At 33.8% G+C, this 19,063-nt stretch overlaps 1 protein-coding gene across 1 annotated transcript; it reads right to left on the bottom strand.

Annotated features, from left to right (window-relative positions):
* Nucleotides 1-138: 138 nt before the first annotated feature.
* Nucleotides 139-17,642, bottom strand: slc6a11a (solute carrier family 6 member 11a). Its single transcript, XM_056460255.1, has 14 exons — nucleotides 17,356-17,642; nucleotides 16,544-16,678; nucleotides 15,876-16,016; nucleotides 13,672-13,759; nucleotides 13,378-13,510; nucleotides 13,109-13,243; nucleotides 12,908-13,011; nucleotides 12,623-12,747; nucleotides 8,414-8,526; nucleotides 7,949-8,086; nucleotides 4,149-4,251; nucleotides 3,954-4,054; nucleotides 2,439-2,609; nucleotides 139-843 (listed from the first exon to the last, which is right to left on the bottom strand). The coding sequence occupies exons 1-14, from the start codon at nucleotides 17,522-17,524 to the stop codon at nucleotides 727-729; spliced, it is 1,773 nt and encodes a 590-aa protein (XP_056316230.1). The 5' UTR covers nucleotides 17,525-17,642; the 3' UTR covers nucleotides 139-726.
* Nucleotides 17,643-19,063: the final 1,421 nt, after the last annotated feature.

Here is a 19,063-nt window from a genome sequence, read left to right as displayed (position 1 = left end):
CTGTCATCATGGCAAAGGTAAAAGAAATCAGTTATTAGAAATGAGTTATTAAAACTATTATGTGTGGAAATGTGTTGAACAAAATATAAAAGAATTCATATTTAACAGGAGGGCTGTATATTAATTTTATTTATTTTTTCTTATAAATTTCGTACACTTTTTCAGCTAAATATTATCACAGAACATTTTAAAATGAGTTAAAAAAAGTTTGTGATATAGACTAAACAAAACGTACAACAGTACTTGAAAAACACACATATCTAGCTTGTCCATGACGTTTCAAAACAACTTGGTGCTGATTGAACACATTTTACATAATGCCCTTGAGGTAAATGAAACACTGAAAGAAACTGAAATCAATCAGTTCTTACTGTGGATCACATTTAAAGTGCCTGAAGGGCCAAATTATCTCATAACAGGTTAACTTGCATCAGAAAATCCTACAGAAATTCTCTAATAACCTGTCACCCTGAGAGTCCTCAGCTGTCAAAACGCATGACTGCTCTGCTTTAAGGCAATACACGAGGCTTATGTACTGTATGTCTTTGCATAGTTTAGGATGCATCAGTGTTTCTTGTGAGAAAAAAAACGATCATTGACTTTTGTCAAAATTAGTTCTCACGAAGAGCAGTAGATATATCCAGTTGCGTCTTTTGCCTTTTTAATCTATTAATTTAAACTATGTTTTATCAAAATTAAGGAAAAAAAGTCAATGAAATGAAAGCATTAAAGGTTGTCTGGGCTCTTTTCTCTTTCTGTACTAGCTGAGAGAGTGTAATGATGTGCTGAGGGTCTCTGAGATTGAGGAAGATCCTCTGCTGGACTGCAGGCCAACTGGAGACGCTGAGGGAAACACACACAACAACAATTTTTCACTTAACTCTGCTCTCATTCCATAGGAAATGAAAGAAATGTTCCTGTTGTGAAACAGTTGCCTGCTAGTTTTGCGAAGGTTTTCAGAAACGCTTCCAAACATTTATATATTGCCCAAACTAATGTTTTAAATGAACACAGTGTTGGTATATTAGATCATTAAAAAAACTGACTACAATTAAGACCAGTGTTGGATGTCATTAATTAGAAAGTTACAGTAATTAAGTTACTTTTCTGCTGAAAAAGTAAAATAAGAATTTACTTTTCAGTTTTACGTCATTTTAAGTTACTTATAATGTACTTGGTGGCATGGTGGCTCAGTGGTAAGAAAGTCGCTAGTTCTAGTACCGGCTGGGTCAGTTGGCATTCCTATGTGGAGTTTGCATGTTCTCCCCATGTTCGCGTGGGTTTCCTCTATGCACAGCTAGTGTTTTTCAGCCAAGAGTACACTTCCAGTGAAAGTTTTCTGTGACTATTTTCAATTTATAAGGTTCCTATTACAGTATCGATATCTTAATGTAATTAAAATACAATCAGTTAAATAAATGTAAGCATTCATTTAGTTGTTCAAGCGTAAACTGTGATGATAGACTGTGTAACCGCTAGCGCCGTCAGGATCAGCAGACGAGACCAGAAACTCTACTCAAAATACTGAGGTAAAATAAATTTTCATATTTTAAAGACGTGGTAGGATAAAATGGAATTTAATGCAGTGCTTCTTGTCCGGTCTGAGACTTTATATTAAATATCTATTAGGCAGAGAAGAACACTGATTTTTAAAGAAAACAGATCTTAAACATGGTGATTTTTTAATAGAAAGACAATTCACCAGAAGCCGTCGGGCTGGCTGGCTGAAAATTAAAAGTCTGTTTGCATATACCCCATTGGATGAACTAAATTGACCGTAATGTATGAGTATATGTGTGAATGAGAGAGTGTATGGGTGTTTCCCAGTGCTGGGTTGCGGTTGGAAGGGCATCCGCTGCATAAAACTAATGCTGGAATAGCTTGAGTGTTGAATAAATAAATTCAGAGTAATTGTATTTATTAGTTATATAGATATTCACCTAACTTGATTTTTCAACTAAAGAAGGTTAGAGTTGTTTGACAATTGCACGTGACATTGACATAGCATTTGTACATAGAGTTGTCTGACAATTACACATAAAAAAAAAAACTATTTAGCATGAAATTAAGGTCAACAGATGCTATGTATGAATTATAATGTCAGTAAACATTTCATTTTTTTGATACTTTTAAAATGTCTTAAGTTGTAATTTCTCTTTACTAAAGCTAAAGTCCCTGTTTGACTCAAATTTAAAGAGTTAAATGTAAAAATTTCAATGTAGATTTTTTATGCATTGAAGCTTTTATATCAATTTTAAGCAGCGATGAGCCAAATAATTAAGTGACTTAAGTAATTACATTTCAGACAAAGTAATTATAAAAGTAATTTCAATTTATTTTGATGTAATTAGTAATTATTTGATGATTGAACACTGATTAAGACCCACTCATGCTTAAAAACCAAACAGATGGAAAATCTTTTTCCTGACAGCACATACCTCCCAGAAGGTCCCTTTTCCTTTGTAGAGCTTGTAGATCATGTTGATGGGAATGAGGGAGAGAGAGGAGACCGCCAGGAACCAGCCGATACCGTATGCCCACCATGGATACATATATTTGTTGTTAAATTTCAGGGGACTGTATTTGACCAGAGAGAAAATAAATGTGCCCTACAGGAAGTAATTGACAATCAGAATGCACAGAAGACACATATGTTTTACAACCAACAAAGCATTAATGTTTTATAGCATTTATTAAATGATTCTGTTTAGATTTTAAAAAAGGATCATGTGACTTGAAAGACTTGAAAGAATAATGGCTGCTGAAAATTCCTCTTTTTCATCACAGGACAAAATTAAAATTTAAACAATATTATAGTAGAAAATACATATTTTGAATTGTAATTTGCTGTGTTGTTCTTTAAATCAATGCAACCTTGGTTAGCATAAGTGACTTTTAAAAAAGCATTAAAAACAATAATAGTTCCAAACTAGTTCCAAACTTCCAACTTTAGATAATAAAACATAATCGAATAAAAAGTATAAAATAAAAATATAATGGCCAAATTAGATAATCATAAACAAAAACTATTGTATTATATACTTTGTATTGTATTATATACTTTGTATTAACATGATGGTACAGTACATTGTGATTTATTAATATTCTACAATAACTACAGTCTGGTCTTATTGGTTATATACATGTATATAAGTTTGAAATCCAACCCAGGCTCATTCTGATAATGTACTGCTATATACATTCCAGGAGAGTGCAAAATACATCCCGGGAGGTGTGTGTTTTGCAGATTTATTTTTGAGAATCCACCAGAGGCCGCAGTGTATGCTTTTTGAGAGTGCTATACATGCCTGCTGTTCTCGTGTAAATCCACCAGAAGCTGCTGTTGACTGACTGACTGATTGAATGACTGACTGATCGACTGACCCAACCTCCTCCTTCCCTAAACCCAACCAATAGTGTTTTCAAAAGCACCAAATGACGCCCCAACCCACTTCCCTAAACCCAACCGACAGTTTTCAAAAGCAATCCAGAAAAAGAAAAGCCCTCGCCTGATTTTTACCATGTTTTCAGATTTTACCACATTCTCAACATTATTTACTTCTTTATTTTATTTTCTGGCTTCTGTTTTTGTCTTACCCGCTTTCTGGCACCATTCTTCACCAGACTCGAACCCCGTCATCATGATCAACTCATTTCTGCTTCTCAATTCCACAGAAGCTAATAGTGAGCTACTGGACAAACTGATAACAGTGGGAAAGACATCCATACGGAGGAAAGCGGTCAGCTGGTAAGCGTGAAAAGGAACGGTGTCATACCGCCCCGTAGTGTTCATTTTAAAGACGAAATGCAGCCATACGTACTTCTGACTACATATTTCGCAATCTCCAGAAATGTATATAAGGCTACGTTTTTAGAATGAGCCTATGTTGCGCAGAAATCAATTGTTTCTAAAAACTGAGTGCTCCTTTTTTAACTCTATGAAACAAACTCACAACGCAGACTGAAGGAGTGACATAGAGCCAGCAGTACTTCACCACAGGCCAGGGTTTGTAGCCAATCATGTCTTGTATGTTCTCGTAGAATCGGTCAGCACCTTTGATAGAGACAATAGCAAAATTAAGCACAAAAAAATTCTATCAAAAAGTAGTAAGTACAGTTTATGGCTAATTTAAATACAGTTTACTCACCATACACCCAGCCAATAGCCACAGACTGACAGGTGGCCAGAAACAGGAGAGTGGTTCCACTGCACACGTAATGATCAAATAATTGAATAATGTACAGACCGCCCTGAGGAACAAAAAAATAAAAGCAATGATATTGCTATGAAGTATATCAGCAGTAACTGCATCTAACACAGAAAGAATCTGAAATGCCTATTTACAGAATATATATATATTTTTTTACAAGTTTCAATCACAAAACAAATGATTTGCCAGTAAAATGGGTGTCTGTCTCACGTTTATTTTTAAGACAGTCTGTTAACAAAAATACATTATTAGAAATATTTTTGGTGAGTATTTTCAAGTGAGATTACTTGAATTACTGAAGTAAGAAAAAAGGCAGTATTACATAATTTAATACCTTTAGGGCTCTATTTTAACGATCTAGGCACAAAGTCTAAAACACATTGCACAAAAGCATTAAGGGGCATGTCTGAATCCACTTTTGATATTTTAAGGACGGAAATATACGGTTTCGCCAAGGCAAAGAGCGTAGAATCACCAAGAGGCGACACTCTAGTTTATTTGGGTAAACAGCCACTAGATGGCCCCGCAGCCATTTTGGAATGAAAGTTCCAATAGAACAACAGCATATTATAAGTCTGTAAAATAAACTTTTAAAAGTGCTGATGATTGCGATAGTAAGTGTTATATTGTCGTCTTTCATGTTGTATGTCAGCTTTAATGTGCTTTTTAAGAAAATAAATAAAAAACAAATCAGCTGCTTGCCATCACAACAGCAATAAGATTCAATGGACAGCCGATTGCTTTGACTCCAAAATGGTGGAATCTGGGGCTGTTGCTGGGCGCTGCTGTTGCAATGAAACTTTCTATTGAGTGTCGCCTCTTGGTCATTCTAAGCTCTTTGGCCACGTTGTGTGGTCTAACAGAGTTGCGCTTATTCTCTTAATGAGTTATGGGTGTGTTTTGAGAATAAATCAATCAGACTCTCCTCTTCCATCCCCTTTAAGAGTCAGTTGCGTCATGTCATGGCGCATTTGCTATTTACATAGCGGACTTAGTAAGTGGAAAAGCTGAACGCTTCACTAGCGAGAAAACAGTTAAACAGACAATCTGCAGCACAAGGATAAAGAACTAGCCTCCTCCATTCAGCCTCTTTACTTTCTCTTTATCTTTTTCGTGGACAAGGAAATGTGTTGTACACACTCCACTAAAGACATCCATTAGGCTATATATTTAATTTTGTTTGATAAGCACAAAGATTTGTTTCAAATCTATTTCTAAATTCAGTTCTAATTTCCAGGAAATTAATAAATGAACAATAATAACAAATTGTGGTCAAAAAACTGAGTTATATCCAAAGACACGCCCTATTCACCATGTGGTCTAAAACCTGACAGGTGGACAAATAAGCTTGTTTTTAATAAAACAAATATAAATATGCATATAATAAATACTACTACAACTACTACTAATAATAATAACATTATACATAAGCAAATTGTCATGAATAAACTGAAAAAAGCCTGAGATGAAGGCATGGAGGCAGTGGTTTTTACGTTTATGTAGAAAATTATATTTTGTAACATTTTAATCCTTTAATTCTTTTTCATTTGTAACGCATCCTGTGTGTATAAAAGCAATGTATAAGCGCTTGCACAGTTTATTTTAGTCCATGAGTCCACAAAGTGGCGCAAATGGAATTGCTATTTAAACAACAATGGCACAAACGAGACGATTAAGGTTACGCTGGTATAAAAATAGCAACAAATTGCAGCAAACACGTCTTGCATATTATTGCGTCGGGTGTATGATAGGGCCCATAGACTTAAAGCCTATGCGATGACATCATTGTGAGATTTTATGTTAACATAACTTTTTAGTTTTGATAGGTTTATTAAATTTAATTATCTTAAATAGTTTTTTTAATCTTTAAATAATCATGTTCCAATGCTGTTTTCTGATCTAATCAGTAGACATCAAACTTCTCACAGACTCACATGAGTAAATGCTAATGGTGACGGTCGTGTATCTAAGTGTAAGACCTCTTTTGGTCAATCTGTTTTCTCTGTTAAGGGAACCAAATTGTGGAATAATTTACCTGTTAGCCTAAAATTAGAAAGTAGTATAATTGTTTTTAGTATTATATTATATTATATTATATTATATTATATTATATTATATTATATTATATTATATTATATTATATTATATTATATTATATTATATTATATTATATTATATTATATTATATTATATTATATTATTAGTATTTTAGATCTATTTTATTTTCATCTTACAGTTGAAATCAGAATTATTGGCCCCACTTTGACATTTTTTTATTTAAATAACAGTATGTCTGATATTATTTTTTCTTCTGGAGAAAGTCTTATTTATTTTATTTCGGCTAGAATAAAAGCAGTTTTTGATTTTTTAAAAGCCATTTTAAGGTAAAAAATTTTAGCCCCTTTAAGCTATATATTTTTTCGACTGCCTGCAGAACAAACCATCATTTTACAATAACTTGCCTAATTACCCTTGCCTGACTAGTTAACCTAATTAACCCAGTTAACATTTAGTCATTTAGTCATTTAGCAGACGCTTTTATCCAAAGTGATTGTTAAACTGGAGTAAAGTTAAGCCTTTAAATGTCACTTTAAGCTGTATAGAAGTGCCTTGAAAAATATCTAGTAAAATATTATTTACTGTCATCATGGCAAAGATGAAATAAATCAGTTATTAGAAAGGAGTTATTAAAACTATTATGTTTAGAAATGTGCTGAAAAAAATCTTCTCTCCGTTAAACAGAAATTGGGGGGAAAAAATAAACAGGGAGGCTAATAATTCTGATTTGAGAATTAGCAAGTCTGCTAAAACACTTAAACAAATGCTTTTGGTTTTGGATGTCCATGTTAAATAAATAAATAAATAAATAAATAAATAAATAAATAAATAAATAAATAGCTATAATGATCAAATAGTTTTTCTTACTTATTGTTTTTCAAAATGCTTTTCTTACTTAGATTTTTTGTCTTGATTCTAGTCCAAATATTTAAAAAAAGGAGCATTTTTCTAGACAAGCAAAAAACATAGTCTTGTTTTTCCTTAAAAAAAGCAAAATAATCTGCCAATGGGGTAAGAAATAATCATATGTCAAATAAAAAAAACAAGATTATTTATTACCCCATTGGCAGATTATTTTGCTCATTTTAAGAAAAAACTCACTTAATTTTTGCATATTATTTCTAAAACATTAAAATATTTTTGCTCGTCTAGAAAATTCTTCTTGAATTAAACATTTTTAGTATACTCGGACTAGAAAAGATAAGCATTTTTGCAGTGCAGTAATAATATAGTGTAAATTTGTGAATAAATTAACTAAAATTACAACAAACATTTTAATAATTGCAAATTTAAAACATTATAAATAATTTTATAGCAAATTTACCTGAATGCTTCAGTTGCCTTAAGAAAGGAATAAGGTATTCATTGATGATGCAACGTTTTTTTAAATCATTTAACATACTTTGAGTTATGTAAGGAGTTATTTAAGATCTGTTATGGAGAAAGTTAAAGTTTTAAAATAAAAAATGTTTTCAGTTCGCGTGTTTGACAAAAGTTTTTGCAGTCATGTAGAAAAAAAATGTATTGGCCTATATATATCAGCTATCGTCCTCAATATGGGCCAAAATGTCCATATCGGTGCATCCCTAAATATAGGTGACAGGTTATTCCATCAGCAGAAATAGTGAATTATGAAAACCAAACAATATACTTAAACATACAAGAATAAGTGACCCCACCTCTGTGATCATAAGGAGACCCATGAAGTAGCAGACCAGGCAAATCCCTAAAAGCAGCATCTCTCTTCTGAAGCCGCGTCTCAGTACACTGGGAAATATGTCTGTCACTGACGTCATTATACTCTCCAGTCCAACAAACTAAGTAACAAAACAAAAGACATTGGATGAGAAGGCAGGAACAAGGGAAACAGTTTAAGGGAAAGTTCAGTTAAAGGGATAATTCACCAAAAAAATGTCAATTCTGCTATCGTTTACTCATTCTCCACTTCACAACCTGCTTAAGTTTCTTTCTTCTGTTCACCACAAAAGAAGATATACTGGTTAAAAGAAAAAAATGACTTCCATGAGTATGTTTTGCTCCTATACTATAGATGTCAGTGGCTGTTTTTTATTCTCCATTACACTCTTTAGGATTTTATTATTTTTGGGTAAACCATCCCTTTAAGAAAGAGAAGTGGCTCTAACCTGGCTGTCCAAACCCAAGAGAATGATCATGATGAAGAAACACACAGCCCAGAACTGAGACAACGGCAGCATCGTCACGGCCTGAGGATAAACTATAAACACCAGTCCTGGACCTAATGATAGCCAGAAGAGAAGGTATACAGTAAACAAAACATTATCCAGACATTATATCCCACTTACACACCGAGTATTGATTTGATCTGAAATTACACAGGAACACTCTCAGCCTGTCAACTACCTTGGTGCCTTTTTGTTTCTTCATTAGGACATTTTTTATTTTTTTTATTACATTTTAGTTTTAGTTTTATATTATTTATTGTTTTTTTGTCATTCTCTTACGTCCTTTTTACTTTCTTTTCCCCTGTTTTATTTTTTCTTCCTCATATCCCTTAAACTTCTAGAAATCCAGTTTGTTTGCTTACTCCTTACACCCACACACATACAGATAGACAGACAGACAGACAGACAGACACACATGTAAGCACACACACACTATAACAAACAAAATATATTTAAATGTTGAATGTCTGCAATCAGTTTATGACATGTTTGGTTGTATGTATAAGTGTTTTATGTAAATATTGTCATACTGTATATAAGCTAAAATATAAAAATACTAAAATAATATAAAAATCTAAACAGTTGAAGTCAGAATTATTAGCCCCCTAAATTCTGTTTAACGCAGATATTTTTTCAACACATTTCTAAACATAATAGTTTTAATAACTCATTTCTAATAACTGATTTATTTTATCTTTGCCATGATGAAAGTAAATAATATTTTACTAGATAATTTTCAAGACACTTCTATATAGCCTAAAGTGACATTTAAAGGCTTAACTAGGTTAATTAGGTTAACTAAACAGGTTAGGGTAATTAGGCAAGTTATTGTATAATGATGGTTTGTTCAGTAGACTATCGAAAAAATATATAGTTTAAAGGGGCTAATAATATTGACCTTAAAATGATTAATAAAAAAACAAAAACTGGTTTTATTTTAACCGAAATAAAACAAATAAGACTTTGTCCAGAAGGGAAAATATTATCAGACATACTGTGAAAATTTCCTTGCTCAGTTAAACATCATTTGGAAATATTTTAAAAAGAAAAAAAATTAAAAGGGGGGCTAATAATTCTGACTTCAACTGTAAATACATGCAAAGCTAAATTAATCCTGTGACTCTTATATTGAAGTCTCGTGAGTTGAGATGATCAGTCTGTGCAAGAAACTGAACGTTACTCGCAGAGCTATACAGCCTCAGGAAAAAGGCTCAGAGTGACATCCAGTTTGCGAATGAATCCTCCTTTTGTACTGGTTCTTTTGTACTGGTGCTCAAGCCAGAACAAATCTAGAAGTTCCTCAAGTTAGTCACTCTTCCCTAAAACTCTTATAATGTATTTAATCCTATAATGCTGGGTTTGCGAACTCATCAAACTCATTGCCAATGCCAACATTGAAAACAGTTCAACCTCAGAAGAAAGAACCAGAGGTAAACTCTTGCGTGGACCTGTAACACTTGAATGAAGGTGTAAATACATTTTGGATGTTTTTACGGGTTTGGAATAGGAATTTCTCAATCACCTGAGGTTATGGATTGGGGTGTTAATGTTGCAAATAATGTTTCATTTCTTGCACAGACCCATTGTTTTCCTTAAAAAGACATCAGAGAACCGACAAAGTAATATTCTGTCATTCCCTGATATGCTTTTTTGATTTATAATATATGAATTAACAATGTTTCATCTAAAACTTTATATTCATTCATTTTCATTTTGGCTTAGTCCCTTTATTCGCCACAGCAGAATGAACTGCCTAAAACTTTATTTTAATGTCCTAAATTAACAAAAATAAATAGGATGTTATGTTGTTATACAGATGCATCATACACTCCAAAAATGATGTTTTCTGTTTGTTCAGACTACTTATTTAAAATGAGCTGAAACAACACAATTTCTGAGGTTTATTTGGGACAACTTAATAGTTTCATGTTCAACTTCTTCGTGTTGTGAAGAAGCCAGCATTTTTTACAGTGTAGAGCTTCTTTGTTCTATTGCATGTGAATAATGATAAGGCTGTAATTATAAATATATATTATAAAGATACACTCACCGGCCACTTTATTAGATACACCTGTCCAACTGCTCGTTAACACACATTTCTAATCAGCCAATCACATGGTAGTAACTCAATGCATTTAGGCATATAGACATGGTCTATATGATCTGCTGCAGTTCAAACCGAGCATCAGAATAGGGAAGAAAGGTGATTTAAGTGACTTTGAATGGGGCATGGTTGTTGGTGCCAGACGGGCTGGTCTGAGTATTTCAAAAACTGCTGATCTACTGGGATTTTCATGCACAACCATCTCTAGGGTTTACAGAGAATGATCAGAATGGTCCCGAGTATTGTTGTTAACCATGTCCATCTCTTTATGACCACAGTGTACCCATCTTCTGATGGCTATTTCCAGCAGGATAACTCGCCATGTTATAAAGCGTGAATCATCTCAGACTGGCTTCTGGAACATTACAATGAGTTCACTGTACTCAAATGGCCAGCACAGTCACCAGAACTCCATCCAATAGAGCACCTTTGAGATGTGCTGGAATGGGAGATTCAGATCATGGATGTGCAGCCAACAAATCTGCAGCAACTGCATGATGCTATCATGTCAATATGGACCAAAATCTCTGAGGAATATTTCCAGTACCTTGTTGAATCTATGCCTCAAAGGATTAAGGCAGTTCTGAAGGAAAAAGAGGGTCCAACCCAATACTAGTAAGTTGTACCTAATAAAGTGGCCAGTGAGTGCATAATGTTCAGGGCAATGTCAAAAAAGCCATTCTGTACTGTAATACTAATGTGTCATGCAAAGAAATGAATTATTCAAAATACAGTAGTCTCACTTAATCAGATTTAATGTATAGTTATGTACATTTACCTAACTACCTATTACCTCAAAAAGCGGACAATTTAGCTTATTCAATTCACCTGTAGCGCATTTCTTTGGACTATGGGGGAAACCTGAGCACCCGGAGGAAACCCACGCGAACACTGGGAAAACATGCAAACTCCACACATAAATGCCAACTGGCCCAGCCAGGGTTCGAACCAGTGACCTTCTTGCTGTATGTAATGTGACAGTGCTATTCATTGAGCCACGATGCCGCCCTGTCAACGTAATAATTTTGACAAATTTAAGTGAATTGAACACAAAACAATTAAGTTGTCCCCCCTAAAAAGGAAGGAATTGTGTTGTTGCAACTCATTTTATATAAGTAGTATGAACAAGCAGCAAAGTTAATTTTTGTGAGTGAATGAGTGATCAAATTCCTTTAAATAATACACTACACTCTTAAAACAAAGTTAGTAGAAAACGTAATGCTTGAACATACATCACTGTGGTAAAAATGACTTAAAATGCAGAACGGATACAGTAACAATCATAATTATTAAACCCCCTTTGAATTTTTTTTTTTCAATATTTCCCAAATGATGTTTAACAGAGTAAGGAAATTTTCACAGTATGTCTTATAATACTTTTCTTCTGGAGAAAATCTTATTTGTCAAAATTGCTGTATTGAAGTGTCTTGAAAAATACCTAGTCAAATATTATTTACTGTCATCATGGCAAAGATAAAATAAATCAGTTATTAAAACTATTATGTTTAGAAATGTGTTGAAAAATCTTCTCTCTGTTAAACAGATATTGGGGAAAAAAATAAACAGGGGGGCTAATAATTCAGGGAGGCTAATAATTCTTATTGCAACTGTATTTAGGAAGTGTGAAGCTTTGGCTTCACTTGTAGGACTGTGCGAAGGAGGCGCACTTGATATATCTTTAAACAAATATGCTTTTTGTGTAATTCCTCTCACACCATTTGTGTGTACATACTGTATGTTATTTAAATTTATATTTGCTACTAGTACTGGTCTAATAATTTTTGAGACATACAAATGATTCATAAAATAACTTTTTATTTCTAAAAGAAATTGTTTGGCCAAAAATGAACAATTCCTGTTAATATATTGAGGATTTTACTTAATGGAATTTGGGATCTGTTTACATTTTTGTGATTGATCAATCAATAATAAGAATTTATTAACTTGCGCTCTCTTAATGACAATGAGTCCATATTAAAACAGCAATGATATTTCATTTGAATTTACATGTTAAATGTTTCAAAGCAACAATGAAAAACTCTGACCTGATTCAGCCACAAGGGAAATGTCCACCCCTTGCTCCTGTGCCATGTGGCCCAGAACAGAGAAAATGGCAAACCCACCCAAAAAACTGGTTCCACTGTTCAGCAAGCAGAGGTAGAAGGAGTCTCTGTAGAAAAAAAAATTTAATCCTTAGGAAAATTACAGCATTAATTTAAAAAAATTACACAAATTCATATATAATTAAAGAGTTAAGTATTTCATTCAATTTCTCACCATTGATTTAATCATGAATCTATTTGATCTGTTGAATTAAAATGTTTCTTTACCTGTAGCAGTTATTATTATATTGATTGTAGCTTCCAAGAGAGCTGAGGTATCCCAGACAAATGGCATAAGAGTAGAAGATCTGCGTACCAGCATCCATCCATACCTTACAAACAAAAAATTCAATTCAAATGGTATAATATTAAAAACAAAGTGTATGCTAATGTCGAATTATGAGTTCAGGTCTCATTCTACACCTTTACCTGTGGGTCTGCTAGTCGTGTCAGATCTGGATACATATAATAATGGATGCCGTTGAGGGCGCCAGGTAAAGTGACCCCTCGTAACAGCAGTATCAAGAGCATAACATAAGGGAATGTTGCTGTGAAATAGACTGCCTGTAAATATACAAATATTTCAGAAATGAAGTGACTTTTTAGTGTTGGTGTATTGCATGCTTACAGTATTGGCAATAAAATGAAAAATAAATGAAAATCAGTAATATGGATGTGCTGTATGTTAGGAGTGTAACCTTGCCGGTTGATTTCACGCCTTTCCAGATGCAGAAGTAGACCAGGATCCAGACAAGTAGGAGAATAAGAGCCAAATCCCACCTTACTGTGCCCAAATGGTCAATTCCACTGGACAGTTGCAACACTCTGTGACTGAACAAACACACAGAAAGCATTTAATAAAAATGTGTATAGGCTGATTTATTTAAATGCACTGCAGTGTGAGAAAGATACAACCGAACATCATGCACATCGCACAATCACATCTCTAAAAAGCTAGTATTTTATTCTCGGTGTATGTTCATGTAACTCACTGCCAGAACTCCATGACGGAGGAAGAGGCATTAAGAGGAGACGCCAACTCTGAACTAGAGTTCCTCCCACTAAGCACAATACAAGCATCTGAAATCAATGAAAGGCAAATATGGTCACAAGTATTTAACATATAACAATTGAGTTCATAAACTCAGACATATTATGAAATACTTATCCAAACAATATTCAGTATATACTGCTCAGTGGGCACCTTAATGTCAAAATGACATCAAAAAACGTCAAAAATACAAATCGATTATCTATCAAATTCACATCTTACATTGACATCAAAAAACATGTAAATAATCTATTAGAGGACAGTCCTGTAATCTATTTTAATGCGTTTTTTGATGCTAATGTTAGATGTCATGCTATTTTTACATCAAGGTAGTTTACATGCACTGGATACAAAATCAGGTGTAAATTTGGAATTGAAGCCTACAGATGAATAGATTTTTCTTATATTATAATATTTTTGTGTCATTTTGGTGGTCAAAAGGGCATTAATGTGTGGATATCAAATGACTTCAAATCTATATTTTATTACATTTTATACATGTTATTTGATGTCAGTGTCAATCTGATGTCAAGGTTTTGCCCAGATGAGAACTGATCGTGCCCAACTGAGCCTGTTTTTTCTCGAGGATTTCATTCCTTTACTTTCACCAGTTGGTGAAGTTTGTTCCTTGCCACTGGCTTGCTTGGTTTGGGTCTTGTGGAGCTGCACATTGTTGGATTTCCTCTTCAGTGTTTGGGCTTTCAGCAATGACATTAATTTCACACTGAACTGAAATAAACTGAAATTCAACTCTAAAAACTGGAGGGAATCAGTTTCAATTTACTAAAACGTCTATGTTAAGCTGCTTTGACCCAATCTCCATTGTAAAAGTGTAATAGAAATAAAGATGAATTGAACTGAATTCCTGCTGGGTGTATCCTTCTACTACAATCATTAAAATATGATTTAATAAATATGACTTGTTGAAATGGGTTCAATAACTATAATGTAAACAATGTAATCAGAATCTAGAAATATGTGAAAACACTTGTCAAAAAACTAGATGTCACAATCAGTGGTATAAAGTAACAAATTACAAATAATCAAACTATTGTAATTGAGTAGGTTTTTTCAGGAATTGTAATTTACTAAGTAGATTTAAAAATGTGTATTTTTACTTTATCTTGAGTACATTTTAGTGCTGTATTGGTACTTTTACTCCACTACTTTCCTTCAACCTGCAGTCACTACTTCATTTTTTTCTTGTCTATGGAGATTAGAAAAATGAATCCTGTGATTCCTGTCCAATCAAATTACACATAGAAGGTAAGTCGCGTCATACTGAACTATCTCAAGACATGGGTGATTTATTATTCCAGCAAACTGTTTGAAAGCATTAAAAGTGTCCAAGAAGATGTACAAAATCTTTAGCTAGATGCAGCTCAGATTGCACTGCACCAGGTTTGTAATCAGACCCCTCTCCGTCCTGGGGACATGGCATTTTTTGTGGAAATGAAAATCGGGTCGACGTCAATCTCCAATGCCAAACCTATAATCAACCAAATATCAACGTCTAATAATGTGACAGCTTGATGTTGTGTGGATGTTACCACTATGACGTCTATTAAACGTTGGATTTTAGTTGCCATACCTGAAGAATAAATGTCAGTATTTGACATCAATATGACGTTGGTTTAAGATGTTGGATTATGGTCACTTTCTAACACAACCTAAAATCAACCAAGTATCAACGTCATTCAACATCAAAATAATGTTGTCCTTAGATGCTGGATAGACATTGAAATTTGGTCACCTGACATTACAACCTAAATCTAACCTAATATTAACGTCTTATGACGTTGTGTGCCTGCTGGACAACTAGATGCACTACAGAATGTTACGTTTACACACATCCACAAATTACATGTAAATGCATCCCCTTTTTACAGCGTAATACTCACTACTCTTGAGTGCTTTTGAAAGGTCTTTATTAGGTCTTTGAGTAATATTTACAACACATACTTTTACTCTACTTACACTACATTTTTAGGCAAGTAATGGTACTTTTACGTAAGTATGATTTTTCAGTACTCTTTCCACCACTGGTCACAATATATTTAGGAAAAAAACAACCTATGCTATGGACAAGCAAAGGGTATATTTTATAAATACTGTAAATACTGTATGACCTTTGATGAAATGTACCTGTGTTCCACGGATTGTTGCAGCTGGCCCAGGGCAGCTCAACATTAAAGGATGAGAAAAGATACAGGAAGGCCCACGCTATGATGATTATGTAGGTGATGGAGCCATACACAATAATCAGCTGACTGGCATAACCCATTCCTGGAGAAAAGCATTTATGATTATACTGTTTGTAAACCAATGCAATTATTTGCTGTTTCATGCTAAATTAGTATATGCTAGAGAGTACTGTTATATTGATTTACTGAAATATATTTCAGCACTTTATATTGTTTTAGAATGCTTAATAATTACATTTCAATATTATCTATTTTTACAACAAAAAAAATTTAAACTACTACATTATCTAAAATCAAAGCATTAATTTAAAGACCACGTAAACTTTGTTGGCAAATGTATTACAATCTGTACAACTGCTAAACACTCCAAACTGGAGTTTCTGCAGATACGAATGAAGAACCCTTTTTAGTTAATCTTTAGATTTATTTTTTCATAGTGTGAAAAACACATTCATAATGTAAGGAGCAACTATAAAGAAGAAAAGGTTCAATAGATGTAAAAATGTTCTTAATTGAACTTTCGATGACAATAAACAACTTTATTTTAAAAATAATAATAAATATAGAAGAAGTGCCACATAATACATTATTGACAAAGGAGGAACCCACCTTCAAAAAGCGGACAGACCTTTCTCCAGCACATGATGCCTCCCTGACTGGTGTACTGCCCCAAAGATGTCTCAAGCACAAAAAGTGGGATACCACAGGTAAGCAGGTACAAAACATACGGAATGAAAAAAGCCCCTAAGGAAAGTTTTGGATAAAAAATGATTATTTTAAAGTCTTGTGTAAACATGTATGAAGTAAATGATGCCAAGAATATCTGGAGCCACATACTCTGTATTACTAAACTCTCATAATAAAGTTACAAAAGCTGTAACTGGGATGGCACCATTTTAAACAGTTACATTGAAAAGTTTGTACACTTTTGTATGTTTTAGGTTAAAATATTTATCTCTAATTACCAATATGCACTGTTTTGATACAAATGTATACCTTTCAGAGGGGTAATACTGACCCAGTGACACTGTGTTTTCAGTGTTACAAGGTTAAATGGTTCAATAAACAATCTTACAAATCAAGTTTAAGTGCAAAGTAAACTAATTTCCGAAAAATACAAAAAAACTTACAACTTTTTCCTGAAAACTGATTTGTGAATTGAAATTGTTTATGGGAAGATTACAATACTGTATTTTAATTACATGAATGGAATACCAACGTCCATATGAATATATTAGCTACTTGTAAAATATAATAAATAGGACTGTAAACGTTACGTAAACTGATTAAGAAATGGTTTATACATGCTTCACAGTAAATACTGCAGACATTAAGGGATACATAAGCCTATAAAAGAAATACAATTCCCTTAAAATAAAAACATTTTCAACTATATCAAATGTACTATACACAATACTCACCTCCACCGTTTTTATAGCAAAGATATGGGAACCTCCACACATTTCCAAGCCCAATGATAGCTCCGGCTACAGTCAGCAGAAACTCAATCTTGTTTGCCCATTGGCCTCGCTCTTCAGGAGTTATATCAGCCTGCTGGTTCCCTGTCCGCCTGGTGGAGGAGCCTGCCATGCTCACACTGTGTATGCTTACAAATGTCTTTCAGCCGTTATGTAGGTGTGTGGGAGCGATTTTAAGAAGCGAATCTAGACCGAGTGCGCTTTTGAAGTTCTGAGGTACTTTTAAGTATTAGCAGTGGTGGGCGGAGGGAGACCAGTCTGCCAGGTTTTTTGTCTTGAGGAGAGAGATGAGATGTGTTAACTTGTCGTTTCGTTCAGTCCATTAGTTCTGCAACTGCAGGCATTTTAATAAAAGGTTTCATCTCAGCAGTGAAGTTACCCTTAAAAGAATGCTGTCAGTCATGCTCTGACCTGAGGTGCAACTCTTCCACTGGCCTTCATTGTAATGATAGAGTTGCAGCTTTCTTTTAAAGGTGGGTTTGAGCGGTTTATCTGTTAACTTTAGTAACCTAACAGCTGCTAGTCATTATCTCTGCGGGACCTACCTCTGTTCACTGATTCCTGACATATGTGTAAAAATATGAGATTTGGAAAAAATGTACAGAAAGGAACCTAAAGAATATGAGACCAGAACTTTATTTATCATACAGGCTAAACCATGGTTAATCTGAAATTATGGATCTCATGTAAACATTATTGCTATGTCCTAGTTACATTCTCAGTTGTAAATACGTTCTGGATATAAAAATAAGTTTTCTGAGTGTAGGTTTTAATGGATTGAGTTTAGGTTAGAAAATTAATAACTATCTATAAAAACAATAGAAGTCTACAATGGCTCCATTTAGACAGCTAAATAAAGTGTACATGTCTTTATTTAGATCACCTGGTTGTACTTTCTCAATAACTTTAATCTACTATCGTCTTGATCAACATTTGTTACATAACCACTGAATACATAACCATTGAAATTTTCACCAGATGTTGATTAAAAACCAAAGAAATACATATATAAAAAAAGAAAACAAATCTAATTAGTTTACAAATTAAGTAATGTGTAATAAAATAAAATTGCACAGAAAAAAAATTACACAGGAACACATGAAGAAAGGGAGGTGTAAAAAGGCATTGAAAGCCCAGACAGCAGCTGAAATCTGTCAGGAATCATTCAGCAACCTTCTGCCCTTCGTCATTGTAAACTAATATCAGCTGCTTCAGTCCAACATCTATCTTACCAGGATGATAAAGATGAAACCAGAGTGGACATTTCAGCAAGACAATGATCCAAAACACAGCCAAGGAAACTCAAATGATTTCAGAGAAAGAAAATCAAGCTGTAGAATGGCCCAGCCAATCACCTGATCTGAATCCAATACAAAATACAAAATAAAGATCAAATTTGCTAGACTAGACCCACAGAACCATCAAGATTTTTACACTGAGCAATGCATGTGACTTCATTCCCCACATGCTAGTCATATTTAAGCTGCCTTTAGAGTAACAGGACCTTCAGAGATATGTTTTCTGAGAAAAATGGTGATGTGTTGAATATTTATTTTCCCCACTGTTTATATCTCATAAATCCAGCTCCTTTATTTGTAGTGTGGAGATCTGACTCACCAAGAGCATGATCCAACAACATTGCTTGTTCTCA

The sequence above is a fragment of the Danio aesculapii genome, chromosome 6 (genome assembly GCF_903798145.1).
Source record: "Danio aesculapii chromosome 6, fDanAes4.1, whole genome shotgun sequence".
Classification (NCBI taxonomy): domain Eukaryota; kingdom Metazoa; phylum Chordata; class Actinopteri; order Cypriniformes; family Danionidae; genus Danio; species Danio aesculapii.
This window is presented reverse-complemented; position numbering and strand designations above follow the sequence as displayed.

What these genes read in the sequence shown, in the direction of transcription:
- slc6a11a (XM_056460255.1), bottom strand. Translation starts at nt 17,524, where the DNA reads ATGGCAGGCTCCTCCACCAGGCGGACAGGGAACCAGCAGGCTGATATA. An exon ending in TTGCTATAAAAACGGTGGAG is followed by an intron (nt 16,679 to 17,355) that starts GTGAGTATTGTG and finishes AACTTTCCTTAG; the next exon opens with GGGCTTTTTTCATTCCGTAT. An exon ending in GAAAAGGGACCTTCTGGGAG is followed by an intron (nt 844 to 2,438) that starts GTATGTGCTGTC and finishes TGTTTCCCTCAG; the next exon opens with CGTCTCCAGTTGGCCTGCAG.